Below are 22,054 nucleotides of genomic sequence, written 5' to 3'. Positions count from 1 at the left end.
CATGATTCTGAATCCATTCCAAGCATTCGTTTTGCACAAAACACACTCCTTGAGCTAAAAACGGCCATAGCCGTCATTACAAATGTGCTGAGGTCAGCACATTTCGGGCACATTTGGGCAACTTAAACAATAAGTCCTTGAGTCAATGAGTTCAATATCACATTCATCATCATATATCATCATACATCACATTCCGTGCTCAGCCAATCAAACATCACAAATGTGGTACACACAATGCTGGGCATATACAAGGGGCTAGCGTAACCTGACTTCGCCAGATGGTGGCGGTATTGAGTACACAAGTTCTCAATACACCATCTGGCGGAGTCAGGTTAGGGCTAGAGCCCCTCAAAAAATTAAATAAAAATAATAATAAATAATAATAATCGGAGGATGAAAATGCAAGATGGACACATTGGACATTGAAGTTGGATCCTTATATTCAACTGCTTTTATTGTATTTTGAATTGTCTTAAAATCGATCTAGCTATGTTTTAATGCACTGCTTTGTGTGTTTGTGTGTATGAGCACGAAATGTGCTCAGCGGATTGGCTGAGCACAGAATGTGTATGATGATGTATGATAAATAGCACCCCTCACTTCACATGAGTGTGATTTTTGTATTACGATTTTTGAGAAGATTATTACCTTGTCCTAGGCTATCCAATGAGAGGAGCGTCTTTTCGTGCAAGTGCTGTCAGTTGACCAATAACAGTGTGATATAGTTTGTTTAGCCCCACCCCTGCTGGCTGCTAAATTATCAGTGTTGCCAGGTCTGCTTATTATAAGCGACTTAGGGCTTGTTTTTCCTGTAAAGTTGCTTTAGAACTTAAATTAATTGAATACAATGTTGAGTTTTAAATCCTCTTAGCAGATCTTGTATAGAGGACACATGATATCATCATCATACCCGGAAGTTTTGCGGGAACACCTACTGAGTGAGTATTTTTTTAAACTGCTAATAAAGTATTCAATCAAAGTAGGCTATTCAATCAATCAGTGGTTCTCAAAATTAATATACGGAAGGCTCACAAAAACAAACAAAAAAATAAAACAAATAAGAAAACAAAACAAACAAAAAAACTAGTTGTTTTCTTTTTTTTCTGTCGACCGCACACAGGAGCGGTTCTTGTTTTCTTTTATTTGTTTTGCTGGGGATAAGTTTAGGGTTAGGCATAGTTTTACTGAGGAATATGATTTAGAAATATGGGTTGCATAGTTTTACTGAGGTTAAGGTTAGGAATACGGTTTCCAGAGACTGTTTGATTAGTTTCAAATTCAATTTAAAACATATTCCCCATTTTTCACTTTGTCATTTCATCAAGATCAAAATAAATCTAAAATAAAAAATCACACCTGTGTGAACTGAGTGGTGTAAGGTTCTATATAGCATGATCAGCTGTGGTCTGACGTAATGTCTGACGTAATGAAATCACACCCGGATGTGATTTCACAACTGGCTTTTTTTGTGCAGAAAAAATGAGCATGGTTGCTACGGTCATCCAGTTCACCCGGGTGTGATTTAATTACGTCAGAAATTATTTTGAACATAGCAACCATGCTCATTTTTTTCTGCACACAAAAGCCAGTTGTAGGAGCGGTTTACACCACTCAAAAATAGCAGATCTACATGAAGCTCATATAATATGTCACGTTGCGATGCGTTTTGAGCTTGTAGATAGGCTATAATTTTCAAATAGTATAGCCTAGGTTTAATTGTTCATGTGGGTTACCTAGGCTATTTACAGTGGTGGAACGTAACTATAAAGTGCATATATAATATATAATAATTTATAATAAGGCTACTATAATTAAGTACACTTCATTTCCAATACTTTTACTTCTACTCTACTGCATCTCAGAGCCAAACAATTTATTTTTACCCCACTACATTCTTGAAAACTTTAGGCACTAGTTACCTACTTTGGAGACTTTAATTTTGATTAACATACATTAACCACTTCAAAATAGGCTACATTTCGCTAACAATGTGTGACGCGTCGTGAATCTCGCAATGCGACACATTGTGAGCTTGTAGATCGTCTATTTTACTCGAGCACATTGTGAAAACGGGACTTCTACTTGTAACGGAATACATACATTGCAGTATTGATACTTTTACTTAAGTAAAATAATTGTGTAGGCTACTATTTCTTACCACCACTGGCTTCTTTTGGGCTCGTTCGGCCACCGGCAGCGGTGGCCGAACGGATAGTGGCGCGGTCTAGATACCGGAAGGTTCCCAGTTCGAATCAGCCGTCCGACACGTTAAAATTACCACCGCTGAAATGCCCTTGAACAAGGCATCAACCACTACGATGAAATGTGTTCTATGAGCAGGGCCTGGCTGGAAACAAGTTCTTGAGCTAAGCCCAGATACCCTGGGTAAATATAGATTTAATTTCATTTCATTTCATTTCGTTCATAGACTGACTGACCCGGTTGTGCTTGTTTCTCTCACAGCATCTGGCAACGCTACGCCCAAGACGAGCTCAGCTCAGCTCAGTCAGTACTAGTAGCTGTCAGAAATCAGAGCAGTCCGTCAGTAAGTGAAGAGCCATGCTGCTGTCATTGTACCGTGTTTATGTCAATAAACCTAAGATAACCTATTTTTTGTTTTTGCTTCATACTACTACTATAGTCTTTATAGCTATCATGTAAGCTATAACCTCCCTTGCAATGTGTGCATGCAGTAGTTAGCTACTCTGTTAGCACACTAGGCTAGCTGCAAGTCTGTATTCATGCTTCTTGTTGTCATTATTCATTCAGTCTTTCACACTTTAGTGTAGTTGCCCCGTAAGATGCTTTGTGTCGCATTAGTATGATAATATAATATGTGGCCTCGTGATGTGTGCACTTTCTTTGGTCATTTCTTCAAGGTTTTGCTGTCAGTATGGCTGACCCTTGGCAGGAGTGCATGGACTACTGTGTTGAGGTGACCAAACAGGCTGGGAAGGTGAGAGCATCTTAAAGAATAGCCCTTTTCGGGACCCTTGTTTACCTTTTCTGTATTTGGGATATCCCGAAAGGGGCTATAAGTTAGTTCTCACCCCTAAATTCATATTTATTTTGGATCCTCATCTGAAAAGGAGTGGTTACCAGGAAGAGTGGGCACCTGAAGACTGAAGTCTTGGGATTCATGTCGACAAAGTGTTTTGCATGTGATAAAGGCTGCCCAGTCTTCCCCAAAAAGATGGTGTGCAGAGTTCCCTAGTGCCCACCTTTCCTGTATTCAGCAGCAGCAGATAATTGGAAATGTATTCCTGTCCTTTTGGGGAAGGGGGGACAGGGACAGTGCATTGTACATGACCGTACCTAGTACGCTTGGATGTGCATACTAAAACAATGTCAGCGTTTCCATATTATATAATTGCACCATTAGGGAGCAGGTGGCATACGCACACACATCCACAATCTGTCTTTGTCAGGAAAAGTGTGTGACTGCCACTTGAGATATCAAGCAGAAGATGCATGTGCTTGCGGCCAAAACGATTGTCTGTCTTCACTGGCACAGCCCCTACCCCACCCCCGCCCCCACCCCCGCCGGTGCTGCTGTACAAAACCACAATGCAGAACACATTAGGATAATTGAATCAACAGATGCATGCAATCATGCGGTGAAGTCCCCCAGGTGTGTGCTCTCATGCTTGTTGTTGTTGTGTCTTCCTGCCAGATGATCTGTGAGGCTCTGCAGAAGGACATTGCCGTCATGCAGAAGAGCTCCCCTGTCGACTTGGTGACTGAGACCGACCAGAAGGTGGAGCAGCTCATCATTTCCTCCATCAAGGAGAAGTACCCCACACACAGGTACTACGGTAGCCAATGGTTCACATAGCCTCGGAAACCCAGACGTTTTTATTTCCAGGGCCTATCTCACAGCCCGCTTTCCACGCCCACTTCCGGTAAATAGTGGTGTCTTTAACATGAGCATTTACACGTTTTTTTCTCTGGAGAATCTAAGTAAATTTTCTAATGTAAAAATGTGACAGACCAATATTATTATGAAGCAAACAAGATGGTAAATCAGGTCGAACAGATAGAACAAACCTTACCTTGAGAAAACAAAAGTTGTAGACTTCTTAAATTACCTCTGTTAACATGTAGCGTCTATGGAGTGACGTCACGCTATCACCACTAACCCCGAAAGGGGGCGTATTTAGGGGGGCGGGGAAATTCTGTGAGATAGGCTTATTCGGCATAGAGTAGCGCAAACATCGCTCACTCTCTGCTGATTTCTGATCGTCTGCACCTTTGTTAAATTGACACACACGCACACATGTACACACACACACACACACTCCTCTCTCTCTCTGTCGCTCTAAGTAATTAGTCTCATGTCGCGCAGCTGCGCATAGTTTCTCCCGGCGGATCCTGCCGGGAGCTGCCTATGCCATAAAAAGCATAGGTGAGTTCCAGGCTATGGTTCACATGGAGCTCGTTCCTCACGAGCGTACACAGCGGAACCTCACCCTGTTTTGCGCACCGTGCTGTATTTGCGACGTTAACGTCTGCATAAGCGTTCAGATTTAAAATATATAAATGTAGCGAGGTGTACAAAACACGGGTCATGTTTCAGGGCTAGTACTTAGTATAGCTTAAATATGGTCCCCAACAAATAGGCCAAAGAGCTTATTGCTTGATCATGGGGCGTTCGTAGCCCTAGACTGGCTGTGTTATTACATACATTTCATATATTCCAGATACACAGCCATAGATCACTTCTATGCCCGCCCGGGTAGCAGACTAATTTAAAGTTGTGGCGCTGCGTGTGTTACTCACTCAGTAATAAATTGCTGCGACTTGGAGTCAGATATTGTCCTCGCGGGTGCGTTTGGTGCGGGGCAATTAATCAAGTCAATTTGTACATGTGTGCTCCCCAAAGTAAGTTTTCATATATTCAGTCCTGCAGTCGGGCGCATCTTTGATCTGACCCCCCATGCCAAAACGCCAGCCCAGCAGTCGGCCGTCACCCTGTGTGTGTGTGTGTGTGTGTGTGTGTGTGTGTGTGTGTGTGTGTGTGTGTGTGTGTGTGTGTGTGTGTGTGTGTGTGTGTGTGTGTGTGTGTGTGTGTGTGTGTACTTTCATGCATGGTTCCTTCGTACGGTGATTAGTTATAATATGACTTTATCTATATTATAGATAGACTGTATGCCATTGCCTATACTTAATGTTTCTAGATTATACTATATGTTCTGTGAACCTGATTTAAAGCTACAATCTGTATATTTTACACCTGCTGTCTCCCTCTCCTGGTGGAGAAGGGTAATTGCTAGGCTTGGCAGGATTACAATTGTATTTCTGTTTGCCTTTTAGGCTTCGTAATCACAAATGTCACAGGGCAAATTATATGACAAAGAAATTATTACATTTTTAATTCTTTATTTCCAAAAAAAAATATATATATATATATATATATTATATACAAAATAGTGGAAATAGTTGATCTACAAGCTTACTATGCTAACACCTCAGTGGCCTCACTATGTTGTAATCTTGTAGATCTGCTATTTCCGCAGTTTTTGGAAAAATATTTGAAAATGTATGTACATTTTCCAACATGGAAATGAGTGACGATTATGCAAAAATGATCTCGCTATTATCTGAAATAATAGGCGATTATGTAATAATTGTGACAGGCCTAGTGATTGCAATGATGTCTGTCTACAACACAAATGGTGCCACGTCTAGCGTTCAGTCTATTGTTGTCATCTGACACATACTGCAGTAATTCACAGTAATACATGTATATGTGACCAGTTTTTTTTTAAAATCCAAAATGAGTTGATGGCACAGGCAGACTCTTCACATACTAGAGCATGTCTGAAATAAGCGTCAGAGCTGAAATCGACATGTAAATATGAAATAAATGCCTAAACATGTAGCTAGGTGTAATTTTAGAGACCACAGAAGTGACCCTTTCAAGCATGTTTTCTCAACTCGCTGTTTTCTGCAAAACATTACTCTATAAGCCATATCTCCAAAACTGGTGGGTCAAACTGAACAACCAATATGTCAATCTGAAGCTATGGTTCCCTGCTTTCATATTACATGAAAAAACAAATTCAAAAAAATCCAATGGCAGTCCCTCAGTCAAATTTGGCCACATATTATTGTGTACAATAAATCCAAGCATTGATGTCAACATCCATCACCGTGTCATTAAATTCCCTCCACTGCTCTGTGCACTGCTTTGTGAAGCTTCATCGGGGAGGAATCTGTAGCAGCAGGATCCCCCAGCCTCCTAACAGACAACCCTACCTGGATTATAGACCCTATCGACGGCACCACCAACTTTGTCCACAGGTAGGAGAGACTAGTTTTGGTAATATTTAGAGTAGACCAGTGGTTTTCAACCTTTTTCGTGTCGAGGTCCATTATTTATTCGCCATTTGAGCTATGGACCACCTGATGAAATGTAGCCGAGCAGACCCAAGACTTTCAATATTTTGTTGTTCGTTGGATAACATTTTTGTCCACAATTCCATGCTGTAGGAGAGAACAGGCAAACGTCGATCAAAATGATCAATTCTTCTACATTCTCTAATTGTGTGCACCTCTTGTTAATTAAGTAATGCAGATTTTTTGCAATAATTTAACTCTTGAGAATCTCAAGAGTTAAAGATCTAAAGGGTCCATTTGGTTACCAACTCTAAACCATTTAGCGGGGGACCACCTGGAACCCCCTCAAAGACCACTGGTGGTCCCCGGGCCGGACCACTGGTTGAGACTGATGATAGGCTCTTGGTTTACCTAGGATCCTAGATTACTATCTGCATTTCATGTATTTCCTTGTGTTTGCTTTGCTTACTGTTGGGCACTCTGGATTAGAGTTCTCATCGGGCCTGGAAATTAAGGCCCGGCCCTACCCTACCCTAACTTGGTCGGCCCGAGGCCCGGCCCGACCCTAACAATTACCATAATGTCAGGCCCGAAAACCCGAAAAAGCCTGAGTGAAAAAAAAGAGAAAAAAAGAAAAATGCCACTGTATGGCCGCGGCGCCGTGGATTATTGAGACGACCGTGTCAGAGAACGCACTAATAGTCTAGTCGCCGAAATAAAGGATTTATGTATCTCACGTTAATTGGCTGATAATGTTCCATTTTCAACATTCTAATGGTTTCCAGCAATTTCCAGGGGTGAGTAAACATCTTCTGAATCAAAGTAGCAGCGATCCTCTGAAGCGACGCAGTTAATTATGTCCAATAGGCTACTGGCAATATTATGACAATTGTCAACTTGGCTATAATCTACTAGGTTACTGTATAGTTTACATTAATCATTGCCTCTCAAACCCACATACCACGCGTAATGTGCGTTGCCTAACCAAAAGAACAGACATACAAACCATCAACATGCCGCTCGATGGCGTGTCGAGTCTGTCGACAGCTTGCAGATCTTTTATTTTGGGCAGTGGGCACACAACGAGGCGCGCTGCGCTACGATGGGGAAATTAAATAGCTGTAGGCTACAGCGCGCTGCGATACGATTTGTAAACCAAATAGCTGTAGCCTACAGTGTGACTGTAACATTGCTTGGTCATCATGTAACTATATTACGTGCAGGCGCTTTCATAGTTATATGGAGCATTTACCGTTGATTAGGTAGCCTAATTTAGCTTATTCACCCAGCTGGGTTCAACGAGACAGCAGTGTCTCGTTAAGCCCCGACGTTTCCAAAACGAGCTATTGCGGATAAATCAATGGTCGTATAAAACATTTACGCATATGGCAAGTTGTCTTAAGTTATATAGTTGATGCTGAGCAGTAAGCAGCTCATTTGGTTGGCAAACCAGAGGCCAGCCAGCGGTAGCAAGTTCAACAACCACCGTTCTATTCTGTCACTTTGGTGCGCTGCTGCCTGCTGCTGATCATCGCCTCCTCCTCCTTTAGTCACATATAGTATAATAGCCTTAACTGTAAAAGTTAATCGCCAACATTCACCAGCTCAGCCCTCTTCATATTAAATAAATACATTACACAAACAACAGAATTGTTATTTTTGTTATAATAAAATTATATAAAAAAAAATCAAAAAAAATCACGGAAAATCACAGAGCCCGAGGCTCGGCCCGGCCCGACTAATTATCGTGCATTTTGGGCCCGGCCCTACCCGAAAATGTCGGGCCGGGTCGGGCCGGGCCGGGTTCGGGCAGAGATTGAGAACTCTACTCTGGATTTAGAATGTCTGCTAAAAAAAACACTTGCTATGGTAATTATTTATGACCTATAGTGTTTCTGTTCTTTTATGGGTTATAATTGTTTTAATCTATTGTCTAATGTTTTGTTGTTATTATTCCTGGTCTTGTCTTGTACGATTAAAAAAAGGATGACATACTAGCTTGACATTTTAGAAGGCTATGTAAATGTAAACGCTGCTCAGTGAAGCTTCTAAATACTATAAAAGTTTATAATGTTCTAGTTACTGCAGACTGGTGCAGTTTTTCAGGATACAACCTCACTCACTGTAAGAGACATCAAAGATTATTATGTTGCAGAATACATTTTTGGAAATGTTTAAAAAACATTTAAGGTCAAATGAAATAGATGCAGCCAAGTCCTAGCTTGTCAAGCTTGATATATACTTTTTTATGAATAAAATGTAATTTTGTCCAATCTGTATGCTAGACTCTAGCATACAGATTAATTTTGTCCAACATACTCTAGCAGCTAGAGTATAACAGCTAGAGTATGTTTTAAAGCAACATATCAAGAGGTGTGAGAGGCGTGGTGAGACATGAGACATAGTCGAGTGCCTCCAACCCTCTTAGAAGAGGAACGATACATAATAAAGATTGTATGGATTCTCCAATATCAGTAATTTCAATATCTCAGAAAACCATGTCGGGCGTTAAGGACACCCCCTTTGACCAGATGGAGAGATGTAATAGAGTAGGAATACTCAAACCAAATACCATAGGCATTCAAAGCCTTGTATACCATAGCCTATGTATTTACCATTTCCCGTCAGTCAGTCTGTCCGTCCGTCCATCACCCACCCCACACCTCCATATATGGTCATGCCTCGTGACATCATTAATCATGTCATCAATATTTAGCCCATATGAGAATGCCCATATACATATACTGGTGTCATCAAGACTGGCCAGCAACTCTACATCTGACCTCAAACCCTTAGATCTCCATATATGGAGCTGATCTGTTCTGACATCCCATATGTCGACCCTTCCCCATCCATCCTTCCTCTTCGATGTCTCCCTTTTGACTGAAACCTGTCCATTCAAACTCTAGACGGGCCCGCCCCAAGTTCTTTCCGAAATGGCGTGTGCATATTAACCTGACTCCGCCAGATGGGGCAGCAGAGAGTACACTGGGTTCTCCCCTCCTGCTCCAATCTGGGAACTCTCAGGCAGACTTGATGCCCGGCCACAAAACGGCTTGGCCAATCAGCGGCAGCTAGAGGTGGGATCAAGGCATACACAGTGCTGCCTTGATCCCGCCTCTAGCTGCCGCTTATGTTTATGTGCATATAGCCCATTGTGTCAATATATTATGTTGCCCGTGTATACATAACTGTCTGTAGACTTGATGATGTTGTTACCCTGCATGGATTGTTTTTGTTTCTCGAACCTCCTTTTAGTTTAATAGTTTTTAATCCTTAATGAGCTTCTCTCTGGGCATGACCTCGCTGTCAAGGATAATTAGCTCACCTAGATGAAACTGAAGAGATAATAGAAATTGATTCCTCTGCGCTCCAATCCGCAAGGAATACACCAAATTACCGGCCTCAAGCATTTCGTGTTTCTTTTCTCCATCCCAGGTTCCCTTTCGTGTCCGTATCAATCGGCTTCACCGTGAAGAAAAAGGTAGTTTTTTTTGTCTTTTTGTTTTTTCAGCATTTATTTGCTGTAATTGGACCCGGTCAGGTTTTGAATGTACCAGCTATTACCCTAATATGATGTCATTATATCCAAGAACGAGTGGTACAGGTGAAAAATGGCATAACTCCATACAGAGCTGTCAGAGCACACCGCTCCTCAGATGGTGTGCGGTGGTGGGTCTTACGCAACATTGCTTATTTTGATTGCTTACTAACTTTCATAATGACCAGCAGATACTGACCACAGTGTTTTGTCCCAAAATGGGCTGCTGTAAAAAGGCAAACTAGACCCAGTGTGCATGCTCTGAGCTGCGGTGCACTATGGATGGAATATGTCATTTTCCACCTGTAAGTAGCCTTGCCGAGCCATGGGGCCCATAGGGCAGGAGCCTATCTCCTGTTTCTGTAGCGTGAGGCAGCTTGATGTACAAGTACACCCCCTGGACATGACGCTAGTATGTCGCAGGGACTTACCCCCATTCCAACCCTTGATGCTGAGTGTCAAGCAGGGAGGCACTGGGTCCCATTTTTACAGTCTTTGGTATGACCCGACCGGGGATTGAACCCCGACCTCCCAGTCTCAGGGCGGACACTCTAACCACAAGGCCACTGAGTTGGTTTTTCACCTGTACTACTCGTTATTGGATATATACACATTTGTAGACATTGAACCACTTAAACCCTCAATACTTATCTCTGTACTGACGTCTGCTCTTTTTTTCGTTCTTCACCAACCAAACCCTTTTTTCTAAAAACAGTAGATCTACAAGCTCACAATGCCTCACACTGCAAGGCGTTATTTAGTGGTTTGGTTGCTATTTAGTGTGCTTGCAGCAGACTAATGTTATTACACTAAAGTCACAGTGCTTAAATAATTTTAAAATCGTTTAAATCATGCAATAACTCTATCTTCGCTTCCGATTGGCCAGCGATTTGGAACTCTTCCCAAAGCATTTGTGCACTCATTTGCCCTCATCTGATTTGACAGTATACGGTGACATACCCAACTCGTCTCTTATTGAACAATATTCCTATAGAGCGTCGCAGTCCCGCCCCCTACCATGGCCCAGGAAATGATTCTCCGTTCATTTTCCTTTTTCAGAAAGTATTTATTTAAAGACGTTTACGCCGCGGACAAAGCCAACTCGAGTCGTGACAAATCATGACAACAAACACAATCTTTTGGGCCGAACAAATAATTAGAAGAAAAATGTAATTATTTGTTTGGTCCAAAATATTGTTTGTGTTGTCATGAGTTGTCACGACTCGAGTTGGCTTTGTCCGCGGCGTAACCGTCTTTAAATAAATACTTTTTGAAATGTCTATGGGAAAAATGCATTGGGATTCATTTCCTGGGCCATGGTATGCGACGCTCTATAGATATATATATATATATATATATATATATATAGATATATATATATATATATATATCTCTCAAAAGACTGGGGGAAAAGTGACGCATGTGCATACTCTCTAGTTAGTCTATAGTATAGACTAGACTAGAGAGTATGCACATGCGTAACTTTCCCCCCCTCATCTAGACCGAGTGGCAAAACATTGAACAGCATGGAGTGTTGGAGTTTGGAAGCGCTCGTTGGAAATCGCTCAACGGTCCTGTGTACCACCTGTTTCTAAAAGCACGATGTTGCGTTATTGAAAACGAGCGCTTCCAAACTCTTGACGCTAAAAGTAATCACCTGCGTGGAATTTCTTGACAGACAGTAGTAGCTCACGACATATCTATGGTCGATTTTTTTTGTGAAACAAAAACTTGCAGATGGAAAGGTAGATAATTAATGCGTTCCTTATCCGTACACCTGCAATTTTGGTGAGTTTAACGTTGTTTAATGCAATCAGATTTTTGTTTGGATGCATGGGCTGTCGAGGCCAGAAAGCAGTTTTTTTGCCACTCGGTAGGCCTAGTTTTACCCGCATAATTTCCGTCTGGTGACGATGATATCCTCTATTGCTGTAGGGATGAAGTGTTTATGTAAGAAACAAAACAAAAAAAAGTCCCTGTGTAACTCCCCTGTAGTAACTCTTGAGTACCCCCGGGGGTCCCCCTATGGTCCCAGACCCAGCCTAGTTCAGAACAAAGCTTTGTGACCAGACAACACCGCCTCAAGAATGTTGCAGAGAACAGTCTCAGCATTCTGAATTAAGTCCTCGTCGCAGGTTGGCTGCTGATTCCGGCTGATTGAGTCTCACGAGAGAATGAAATTTCAGAACATATGTCATCATTATGATGTCTTTGTGTATGTGTTAATTGCACCTGTCACGTTCCCGTAATCTTGCAGTGATGCCTCCCCAAAATCATGTTCACCGAGATCCTCCCACACACACACACACACACACACACACACACTTAATATTATGTAAGTGCTTAGGAAAGCACTGTACAGTACAACAACATAAATCATCTTATACAAATAATCAAAAGTAGCAGATCCACTTGTGTTTCCAGCTTGTGGCTCTGCTGCTTTTGCTACATTTAAAATTTGAGTCCTGAAAAGTGTTTGGACGTGCAACGTTTCCACCCGAAACATTGCAATATTGTTGAGGTAGAAGAAACATGTGCAGCAGGAGCGTCATGATGCAGAGTTTGTTCGACATTTACACCAAGATGTCTGAGGTTGGGGCCCACATTATCCTTGAGGGAGCCAATACCTTCAACCACTATGGGAAAAATGCTGCCACGGGCAACAATAAGAACTTCCTCTTGACTGTTTTAGCCTTGTTTAACTGGAGGAAGTTATTTGACATCCAGGCCTTAATGGCAGACAGACGCATATATATGCAATATAAAGCTAAATGGATGCAGGAGGTAAAGTTGCGCTGCCAGGTGCTAACGTTTGTGCACAGAGGATGCTAGGCGGATGTGATGAGACGAGAGCTGTTGCCCTGGGAACGGCATTCAGTCTGGGCTTATCACATCACTGATGCAGAGTCCAGTCTCATGCTGCCTTCACACTGGCAGATAGAAAAGATACAAAGATTCAGATTTGTAGCTGAAGTTGAAACTAGCTCAACTTATTTGTATAGCTGTTGTAGCGTTTGTATAGCTGCTACAGACGTAGAATGTTTTTAAAGATGGAGTGCCGTGCTTTTTCTGTTTTGTATGTGTCTATGGTGTTAACATTACTCTAAAAGGTGCCCAGGTGTGGTTAGAATATTGAAATATGTCTTCCCTGTGTATTTTTGGTTTCTCAAAAGGCCCAATTGAAATGACAGTGACATCACAGTATCATCCCCACCCCTAACCCCGTCCCCCTTTATCATACAACAACAGCTGTGGGTGTGGCTTCAGTTCAGGTGGATCACCACCCATCACCAGGCAAACTTAATTAACTGGTGCGTGTGGCCACATACAAATCATGACACTATCTTTAAATTCTGCTCTGAGTTGTGTTCTGTCGTCCACCAGGTGGAGTTTGGGATCGTCTACAGCTGCATTGAAGACAAGCTGTATACGGCCAGGAAAGGAAAGGGAGCCTTCTGCAATGGAGCTCCTATCAAGGTGTCTGGACAACAAGGTACACTACACTAAAATAACGTATAGATTAAAGTTCTCAGTCGCCACGACTGATTTCAGTCATTTGCATTCTGGAGATGCCAGCATTTCTTCTATTGAAGCATAAGCGAATAAGCCAAAGTAGTTTATTCTACAAGCTCGCACCCATGCACTACCAGACTATTCAACTTGAATCATTTGTTGCAGTTTCAGTAAAGCCCCGCCAGAGGGAGCCAGTAACCACAGATACACACAGCCATCTCCTCTATGACTCCTGTTTGCAATAGCAGCAGCATCTGCAGCTGTGGGGAGTGATTGAGCGATTGTGTGGATGCCGGTAGTTCTTCATCACGGCCTCAAAACTGTTTAGATGAAGTGACTGTGTTTCCTACAGCGGTGCGATCTGGAGCCATTCGGTGTACGCACTCAGTCAGGTTGTCACAGTTAAATGATGATAGTCTCTCTATCTCAACCTCAGACGCACCCCGACCCCCCCCACCCCCCACACACACACACACATATACACACACACACGCTGTGAAATGATAATCCTCTCTCGGTTTTTCTTCTCTGTCCTTTCTTTTGTCAACAAACGTTCTCTTTATCCCTGTGTCTTTTTCTCTCCTCTCCTCTCCTCTCCTCTCCTCTCCTCTCCTCTCCTCTCCTCTCCTCTCCTCTCCTCTCCTCTCCTCTCCTCTCCTCTCCTCTCCCTCTCTTCCTGACACAGACATCTGCCAGTCTCTGGTTCTGACAGAAATGGGCTTCAAAAAAGATCCCGAGCACTTCAGAATAATGATGGACAACATGAAGGCCATTCTCACCATCCCTGTGCACGGGTAAGTTGAACACACACACACACACACACACACACACACACACACACACACACACACACACACACACACACATACACACACTTCTCCCTATGTGTGACTGTTCGAATGTCCGTGCATTTTGAGAGTTATCCTTGAGTTTTTCACTGCGTGAAGAACAGGGTAATGATTTCAGTGTTTCCTGCAGGAAAAAGCTTTGCTCCGATGCAGGCCAGGGGAGGGACTCTCAGGTGTGCGTGCTTTACAAATTATGAATCAATTAATGTGATACATTTTGATTAATTCATTCTTATTTTTGCCCTTAAAATTACAGAAGAGAACTTGCTTAAAAACAAACGCATCAAACAAATCATAACATTTTTTTGATTTTTGATTAATCAATTCTTATTTTTGTCCTCAAAATCGAAGAGGAGAAGTTGCTTAACAAAAACACAATCCCAAAGTCACTTATACAGATTTGTGCTTCTTTTTGGCTTATTTCTATAGACCTGGTTGCTTGTTTACAGTTACAGAATCTGGCAACACTTCTGGCTTCTAGCTAGTGGCTCAATGTAATGCCAGGCTTTGCTTCGTTTCTTCTGACGGTATCCATAGCATGCTCCCGATGCTCCCTAACTGGGAGACTGGATATAGCTTTCTGTTAGACATCTGTTAGCCTGGCCTCAGCCAGCGTACTTCCTGGTCTAGAAGGGTGGGCGCGCATGGAGCAAGCTCTGGAGAATATTGGTTCACCGACCGATAACTTTTCTGTCAAGACATTACGCTCATATCATTTTCAGTCGCTTTCTGGATGCGACGCATGTGCCACCCTGTTGTGCTATTGCTGGACCAATGTTAATGTGCGTTAATTCGACGGTGGGGTCCTGTGTGTGTGTGTGTGTGTGTGTGTGTGTGTGTGTGTGTGTGTGTGTGTGTGTGTGTGTGTGTGTGTGTGTGTGTGTGTGTGTGTGTGTGTGTGTGTGTGTGTGTGTGTGTGTGTGTGTGTGTGTGTGTGTGTGTGTTTCTGTATGCGCACGGCCATGTAATTGACGCACGTAAAGCCTATCTTTGCAAAGAAGGCGTAGGCAGGCAGACAACAGCGTAGCACAAAATAATCAACGACTATATTACACAAATTGTGTCACTGTGACGCATACAAGTTCAACCCCTTCCTCGCCGTTTTCGAATGACCACGCTACCGCTACTTCTGTGTGACACAATGACGAAGTAGGCCATTAACGTACGAAAACAAGAACACCAAAAGTTTAAATGCATACAAGGTTTAAGCCCCGACCGCGACAACATGCAAGTTTCATGACCCAGACACCGACACTGAAATCTGAAGCCGCCATGGCTTCAGATTTCACTTCTGTGCAATTTTTGAGAAGTAAAAAAAAAAACCCTCCAGAATACTCCAGCCATCAAACCTCAGAATGGTGAAGTAAGTAGAGCCACTGTACTCTCTTCTCCCCACAGCAGCTGCACAGACACAGGGGAGAGAGGTGTTTGCAGAGCAAACTTCTTCTTGGCAAAAATTGACTTGTTTTCATGACAAATAAAGTCCATAACATCTGGCAGTTCACTGCTCCTTTCCTGACTGGCCGTGTACAGTAGCATCGTGCAGTGTGTCCGTCAGTTGTGTGGAGCCATGCGGGCAAATAGACTGTACTGTACACGTACTGTACTGAAGTGGTTCCCAAACTTTTTTAGCCTGTGACCCAAAAGAGAAATGTTTGCCCGGGACCCAAACGAGAGAAAATAGCAGATCTACAAGCTCACAACGCGCCGCTTCGTGCCGTGTTGTGAGCTTGTAGATCAGCTACTACTTCTTAAACTTAAATTTGTTTTCTAAATTCTGGACATTTCTTATTGCAATTCTTTATGAAATTACAGAAGAAAAACAAATCATTGATTTTAGTTTTTAAGTCATAGACATTTCTGCTTGTTTGGCAATGTTTTTTATTATGTTTTGAAATGGTAGTAATTAAAAATATGTAGGAAAAAATATAAAGGGACCCATAGAAATTGGCCCTTTATACATGCTAAACAGCCTGGAGCAAGGCTGGCGCGGCAATGGAGGACAATCACTTCCGTTTCGGCCGAATGAGGGCTCTTCTTTGCATATTTTGCGTATTTCACTGACCGTACAAATACCTCAACACTGTACTACTTAAGTAAATGTACTTAGTCACTTACACCACTGATTCTGAGACACAGACGACGTGGTGTGAAGTCTGAATTTATGATATCCTGTCACAGTGTCGCACCCTCGAGTGGGAACTCGACTTGCTAGGTTTTCTTTTGACAGGCTTGTTAGCAGGTCATGACTCAGAGGAATCACAGGTTTTATAGGTGTAAAGATGTGGGGTGTGGAGGGAATTATTATTCAGGGTTGATGGCACTAAGGTGACAAGGTCTCAGAGGCACTTGCCCGTCGAGCAAGTATAGGTCATGTTCTACTTGCCCAAAGGTCATGCCACACTTGCCCGAAAAGTCAACAGTCCATTGTAAAATTATAGGTACAATGTATTATTATTGTTGTTATTTATTTTTTAATTAAATTTCTATCCCACGATTGTATAACGCATTTTTCACCCAGTGTCAATTATCTAATGTAATCCTGGGCTCTATACACTCCCTCTGCCAACCTGGGGAGAGCAACAGACTGACCTCATGCATCCTTCAATGCATGAGGAGTCCAAACCGCTTCTTTTCACCTGACAAGGGGGGAAGTTTCCCTGGTGTGTTACCGGGGCGGACCGGGGGTTTTTCCCAAATCACTGAATGCTCCTTTAAGGTCTTTATCTGTACCTGCAGGATCCGGTCTCCGGGCAGCGCGGCGGTCAACATGTGTCTGGTGGCGTGCGGAGCGGCCGACGCCTACTACCACATGGGCATCCACTGCTGGGACATGGCCGGGGGGGCCGCCATCCTCACAGAGGCCGGGGGCGTCATCGTAGACATCTCAGGTCAGTCTACCACATGGGCCATACTGGCATACTCACCCTTGGCTGAACATAGCCTGGTCAAGGTTTCCCCCTGGTGGACGTGTCATTTCCAACTATTGTCAGCGCATGGAAACTAGGGGCTACTAATATATACTATTCTCTGCCTATCGGGACGTAACTCGGACGGCGCTGAGTCTGGTCTGGTGGCCTTTGCAACGCTCGGCACGGCGACTCGCTCGGCTAGCGCCTCGCTTGGCGGTGCCTCACGTGGCTCAAGGCCACCAGACACGACGCGCCTCCGTCAGGACATCAGTGACATACTGAGACAGTGAGTATGCCAGTATGGCCATACTGGCCCTATTGAAAGGTGTGATAACGGCCATACTGGCCCTATTGAAAGGTGTGATAACGGTCGAATGGGGTGCTCACAGAGGCCGGGGGCGTCATCATAGACATCTCAGGTCAGGTTGCTTGTAGATCTGCTATTTTCAGACCGCGACACCCAGAGCGCAGCCAAACATAAAATGACTTCTCTTTTAGTTTGACTGGATCTCTTCTCCACTAGACCCTCCCTAACATTGAATCTGTTTTTTTATGTGTCGACAAAATTGTCCGTATATTTAGTTAAGTTTAGCAGGGGGGTCATCGTGGACATTTCAGGTCAGCCACTGACAGAGTAGCCTCGGAAACCCAGATGTTTTTATTTTTGTAATCTGGGTACCCATTGGCAAAACAAATAAACAGCTGTTTCTAAAAGAAATATGATCTATTTTCGAATAGCCAAAAAATAGTGTTGTCTCTCCGATATTAATACAGCATTGAATTGTAGAAAGAATCCTATCCAACGATAACAACATATTCAAAGTCTTGGATCTGATCAGGCTAATGGCCCTATCTTGGGTGTGCCTTACCCTTTATCCCTAAACGTATTTTTGCCATATTTTACTTTCTTGAAAAACATTTTAAAATAGTTCAACTAGCCAATTATTTGAACTATTTTAAAATGTTTTTCAAGATAGTGAAACATGGCAAGTACTGTAAGTTTAGGGATATGGCGTAAGGTGTGGCGGTAAGATATAGCCCTAAATCTCATCCAATGGTGTTCTGTGGCTCAAATGCCGAATACATAATGTTGATATGCTGATCTGAAGCAGCGGACTGACCTCATGCTTCCTTCTATGCATGAGGAGTCCAAGCTGCTTCTTTTCACCTGACAGGGCAGAGTTTCCCCAGCTGGACGTACAGTAGCGTGTGAAAGGAACACGTTATTATTAGTATTACTAACCTCTTCGCTTACGTACTCGCATAAAATTGTAAATACCTTTTTTTTCCCCTTTGTGTTTTCAGGAGGTCCTTTTGATCTGATGTCTCGCAGGCTGATCATCGCCAGCAGCCGTCCAATAGCGGAACGCCTCGTTAAGGAGATCACCGTGTTCCCATGTGGACGAGATGACACCGAGGGCTAGTACTCTCTACACACACACACACACACACACACACACACGCACACGCACACGCAAGGGCTGGGTAGGTAAAGCAGCACCATGTAACTTTTGAACAACTACATAGGCTAGCATATTTTGTCCCACAAACTTATAAAGTTACATGTTTAAGCAATCATCCTTCCATGAATGTATAGACTCAGGGAGATCCCTGCTAGGGGCTTGACTGTATTATATGTACAGTAGGGGTGGGAAATAAGATCGATTCATAGATTAATCGCGATGCGGACATGGACGATTATGAATCGTGTGTCAAAAATCTATATTTTGATTTATTTATCATTTTTTTGTATGTTGGTACAGATTTTTTTAAAGAAAGCTGCTTAATGTTTTTCTTTGTAGTGTAATAAAATAATATAATCTGTTTTTCATTATGGATCGTTAGAAAGCACTTTGTTAATTAGTCACACAGTGAGGGGGAAATGAAATCCAGTCGTCGGGTACTTAGAGATTTCCGCTCCTACAGACGAATCCACGGAGGGGTGCCCAGCAGCCCTGGGCGCAGCCATAGCTGAGGTGTAGTACCATTAACTCTGAATCGATACTCGTAGATTGCCACGGTTACCGCCGCTCACTTCAATGTTAACCGTCTTATTTGGAAAGCCGTTTCTCTCGGAAACGGGGGAACAGGAAGTGTGAAACCGCTATGTAACAGGTTCTGCCTGGAAGAAGAATCAGGAGATATTAGGAGTCTAAAAACTCTGTTCCCATAGACAGCATAAGCCGTTTCATTTCCGTTTTTTTTTTCTGTTTTTTTTTTTCATCGCACCGGAACCGAAGTGTTACGAGCGCGTGCAGAGCAGAGTTGTGAATTGTAATATATATATATATATATATATATATATATATATATATATATATATATATATATATATTTTTTTTTTTTTACATGCAAAAAAGACATCCAAAGACGATCTTGGCGATGTATGAGTTAAGCGCTGCTTGACACCTCAGTAATTATTGCCCACACCTGGCACCGCTCCACGGATTCGTCTATAGGCCGGGGAGACGAGTTTCAACCTGGCATTTGCCAAGGCACCGAGGCAGAACTGAGTAGTCAAAGCGAAGACTGGCCAATCACAGCACGTCCTCGCCTGACATCCTTGCAGAGACTCTTGGGTAATGAAGTCAAGACGTTGGCTGCCAAAGTGAACACTGATACCCCAAACTACATAGTGCTGCTTTAACTGAACATATTACGCACACACGCACGGCGCACTCACACACGCACACACACACACACACACACACACACGGCTGCTCGCTTTTTAAAATGTCAGGTTTCAGTCTTTGCCTTAAGAACCTAATGATAATACAGTACTGTATGTACAGCACTCATTCATTGTAATTGATTACATTATTTAGAGGTAAAAGAAAATGTAATATGAATACTTTGATATTTTGTCAGTGGTGGAAAAATACTGCACTATAGAAATACTTTCAAGTAAAGTAAAAGTCCGGATTTCAAAATGTACTTGTGAAAGTACAAAAGTATTGGCATTAAAATGTACTTAATGTACCAAAAGTAAAAGTACTCATCATGCAGGATGTCCCATTTCAAATATGAACTCTTCCAGACTGTCCTTGAGTCGAGCGAGCTTTTCCCTTGAAGACATTTCAAATTATCAAATGTATACAAACCTTTCGAAAATAGCCGCTCCACAAGTTCATAATGTTTTGTGTATTTCCAAATGACCGAAATGTATGGCTGAAGTGGTTAATGTATGTTTTGTATAATTATAATCAATATACAAAGTACCTAGTAACTAAAGTTGTCACATAATTGTAGTAGGGTAAAAGTACAATTGTGTGATCCAAGATTTAGAGTAGTATAAGTAAAAGTATTGGAAATTGTAAATACTCAAATACAATACAAATACCTCAAAATTGTACTTAAGTACAGCACTTAAGTAAATGTACTTACTTACTTTACACCACTATTACTTTCCATCACTGTATTTTGTAAAGTACCCGGCAATAATATATGTGCCCAAATGCTTGTTTTTGTTAACAATTTTACAGTTTATTGTGTTAAGGCACTCTTCCAGTACCTGTTATGTAATATTGAATTACCGCTAATTGGATTAATATGTTTAAGTTTATGTTTGTTTGTTTTTTAAACGGAAGACCAAAAGGGCATTTATAACTATAATAAAGCCACTGCAAATACCTCACAATATTTGTGTCTATTCTTATATTAACCGTAAGGGGAATCATAGTGCTTAATTGGAATTGGAAGGTACAGATATTTTGACATGGATGTTCAGGAATAGATTTGTAACCGATTTTACAATTCACTCTCGTGCTACTATTATATTCTCATTAATAGCCGCTAGACAATCATTTCCAAATAGTGTTCATAGCAATGCAGTGAAGACAGGTTTGGGTGTTTCGTAATATGGAGTTATGCAAGGTGTGGCGTGTGTATCACCAGATCATCGTGTCTAAACCTGTTTCAACAACCCGGCCGTAGTACTTCTCCTTTTTAATCGCACCAAAGGTGCAGCAGAAATGTAATATTAGTACAGAGATGTACAATGATGTGCACTCACTGCAAGTTCTTGAAACTTGAATTCATTCCCCACCAAGGCAATATTTAATTACAATATGAATATGTCGTCTGTCGGGTGGTGGAAACCTCATATGTCCATTCCATACTTGTGATGCTTTTGTGTGACACTGTTATGATCAAGTAAAGGACTTTTTTTTTTGTCTCAACCCATTCTGGGCGGGAACCCCTTTTGGTGTTTTAAACATTGTTATAATTTAGCTATTGAAAAATAGCAGATCTACAAGCTCATAGCGCAACCACCGAGTGGCGCGCTACGAGCTTGTAGGTCTGCTATTTTTGAAAAATCGTGAAAATATTTATTTCAGAAAACTGGAGGATTTGGAAGATTTTTTTTTAAAATTTTGAGGTCGGGCCTAAATGGGTTAAACACAATGTATAAATATAGAGATAAGAGCTTTCTGCCCAACAGCAATGTTGGTTATTTCTGTTTCTTGGTCATTCAACACTGCTAATGGTTTTGCAGGGAAGTCACTCGTATTTCACGGTTGTTCATGGTTGTTGCAAATGTGACCCTATCCTCTTTCACAAGTGGGGGGAATTGCTACAAAGCTTTGAGACAATTTAACAACGAAACACACTTGTTGTTGTTGTAATCACATTTCACTTCAGCCCCCAACTTCCTGAAGAAGTACAACTAGCAAATCAAAGCTAAGCATATCAGTTATTTGAGTGTTGTTCAAATTATTCGATTTTTGGACGGGACTGTTTTGCACCAGTTGTCTGTCTGTCTGTAACGGTACTTACAGGTAACTCATTTGTCAAACCTTCCTGGATGAATGACCCAATGTGAACTGCCTTCCTCTTTCTTTCGCCTTTTTTCTTCTTGATTTTTCATTGGCAGAAATGTAAACGGCCCAGTAAAACCTTTA

At 42.1% G+C, this 22,054-nt stretch overlaps 1 protein-coding gene across 1 annotated transcript; it reads left to right on the top strand.

Annotated features, from left to right (window-relative positions):
- The first annotated feature begins 2,445 nt into the window (after positions 1–2,445).
- Positions 2,446–18,979, top strand: LOC306913146 (inositol monophosphatase 1-like). Its single transcript, XM_079489704.1, has 9 exons — positions 2,446–2,545; positions 2,880–2,956; positions 3,674–3,807; positions 6,199–6,303; positions 9,778–9,823; positions 13,265–13,373; positions 14,079–14,187; positions 16,981–17,132; positions 18,459–18,979. The coding sequence occupies exons 2-9, from the start codon at positions 2,894–2,896 to the stop codon at positions 18,575–18,577; spliced, it is 837 nt and encodes a 278-aa protein (XP_079345830.1). The 5' UTR covers positions 2,446–2,545; positions 2,880–2,893; the 3' UTR covers positions 18,578–18,979.
- The last annotated feature ends 3,075 nt before the right edge of the window (positions 18,980–22,054 follow it).

Source organism: Electrona antarctica (assembly GCF_951216825.1).
Source record: "Electrona antarctica genome assembly, chromosome: 20".
NCBI lineage: Eukaryota > Metazoa > Chordata > Actinopteri > Myctophiformes > Myctophidae > Electrona > Electrona antarctica.
Note: the sequence above shows the minus strand (reverse complement) of the source record. Positions and strands in the feature narration are given on the sequence as shown.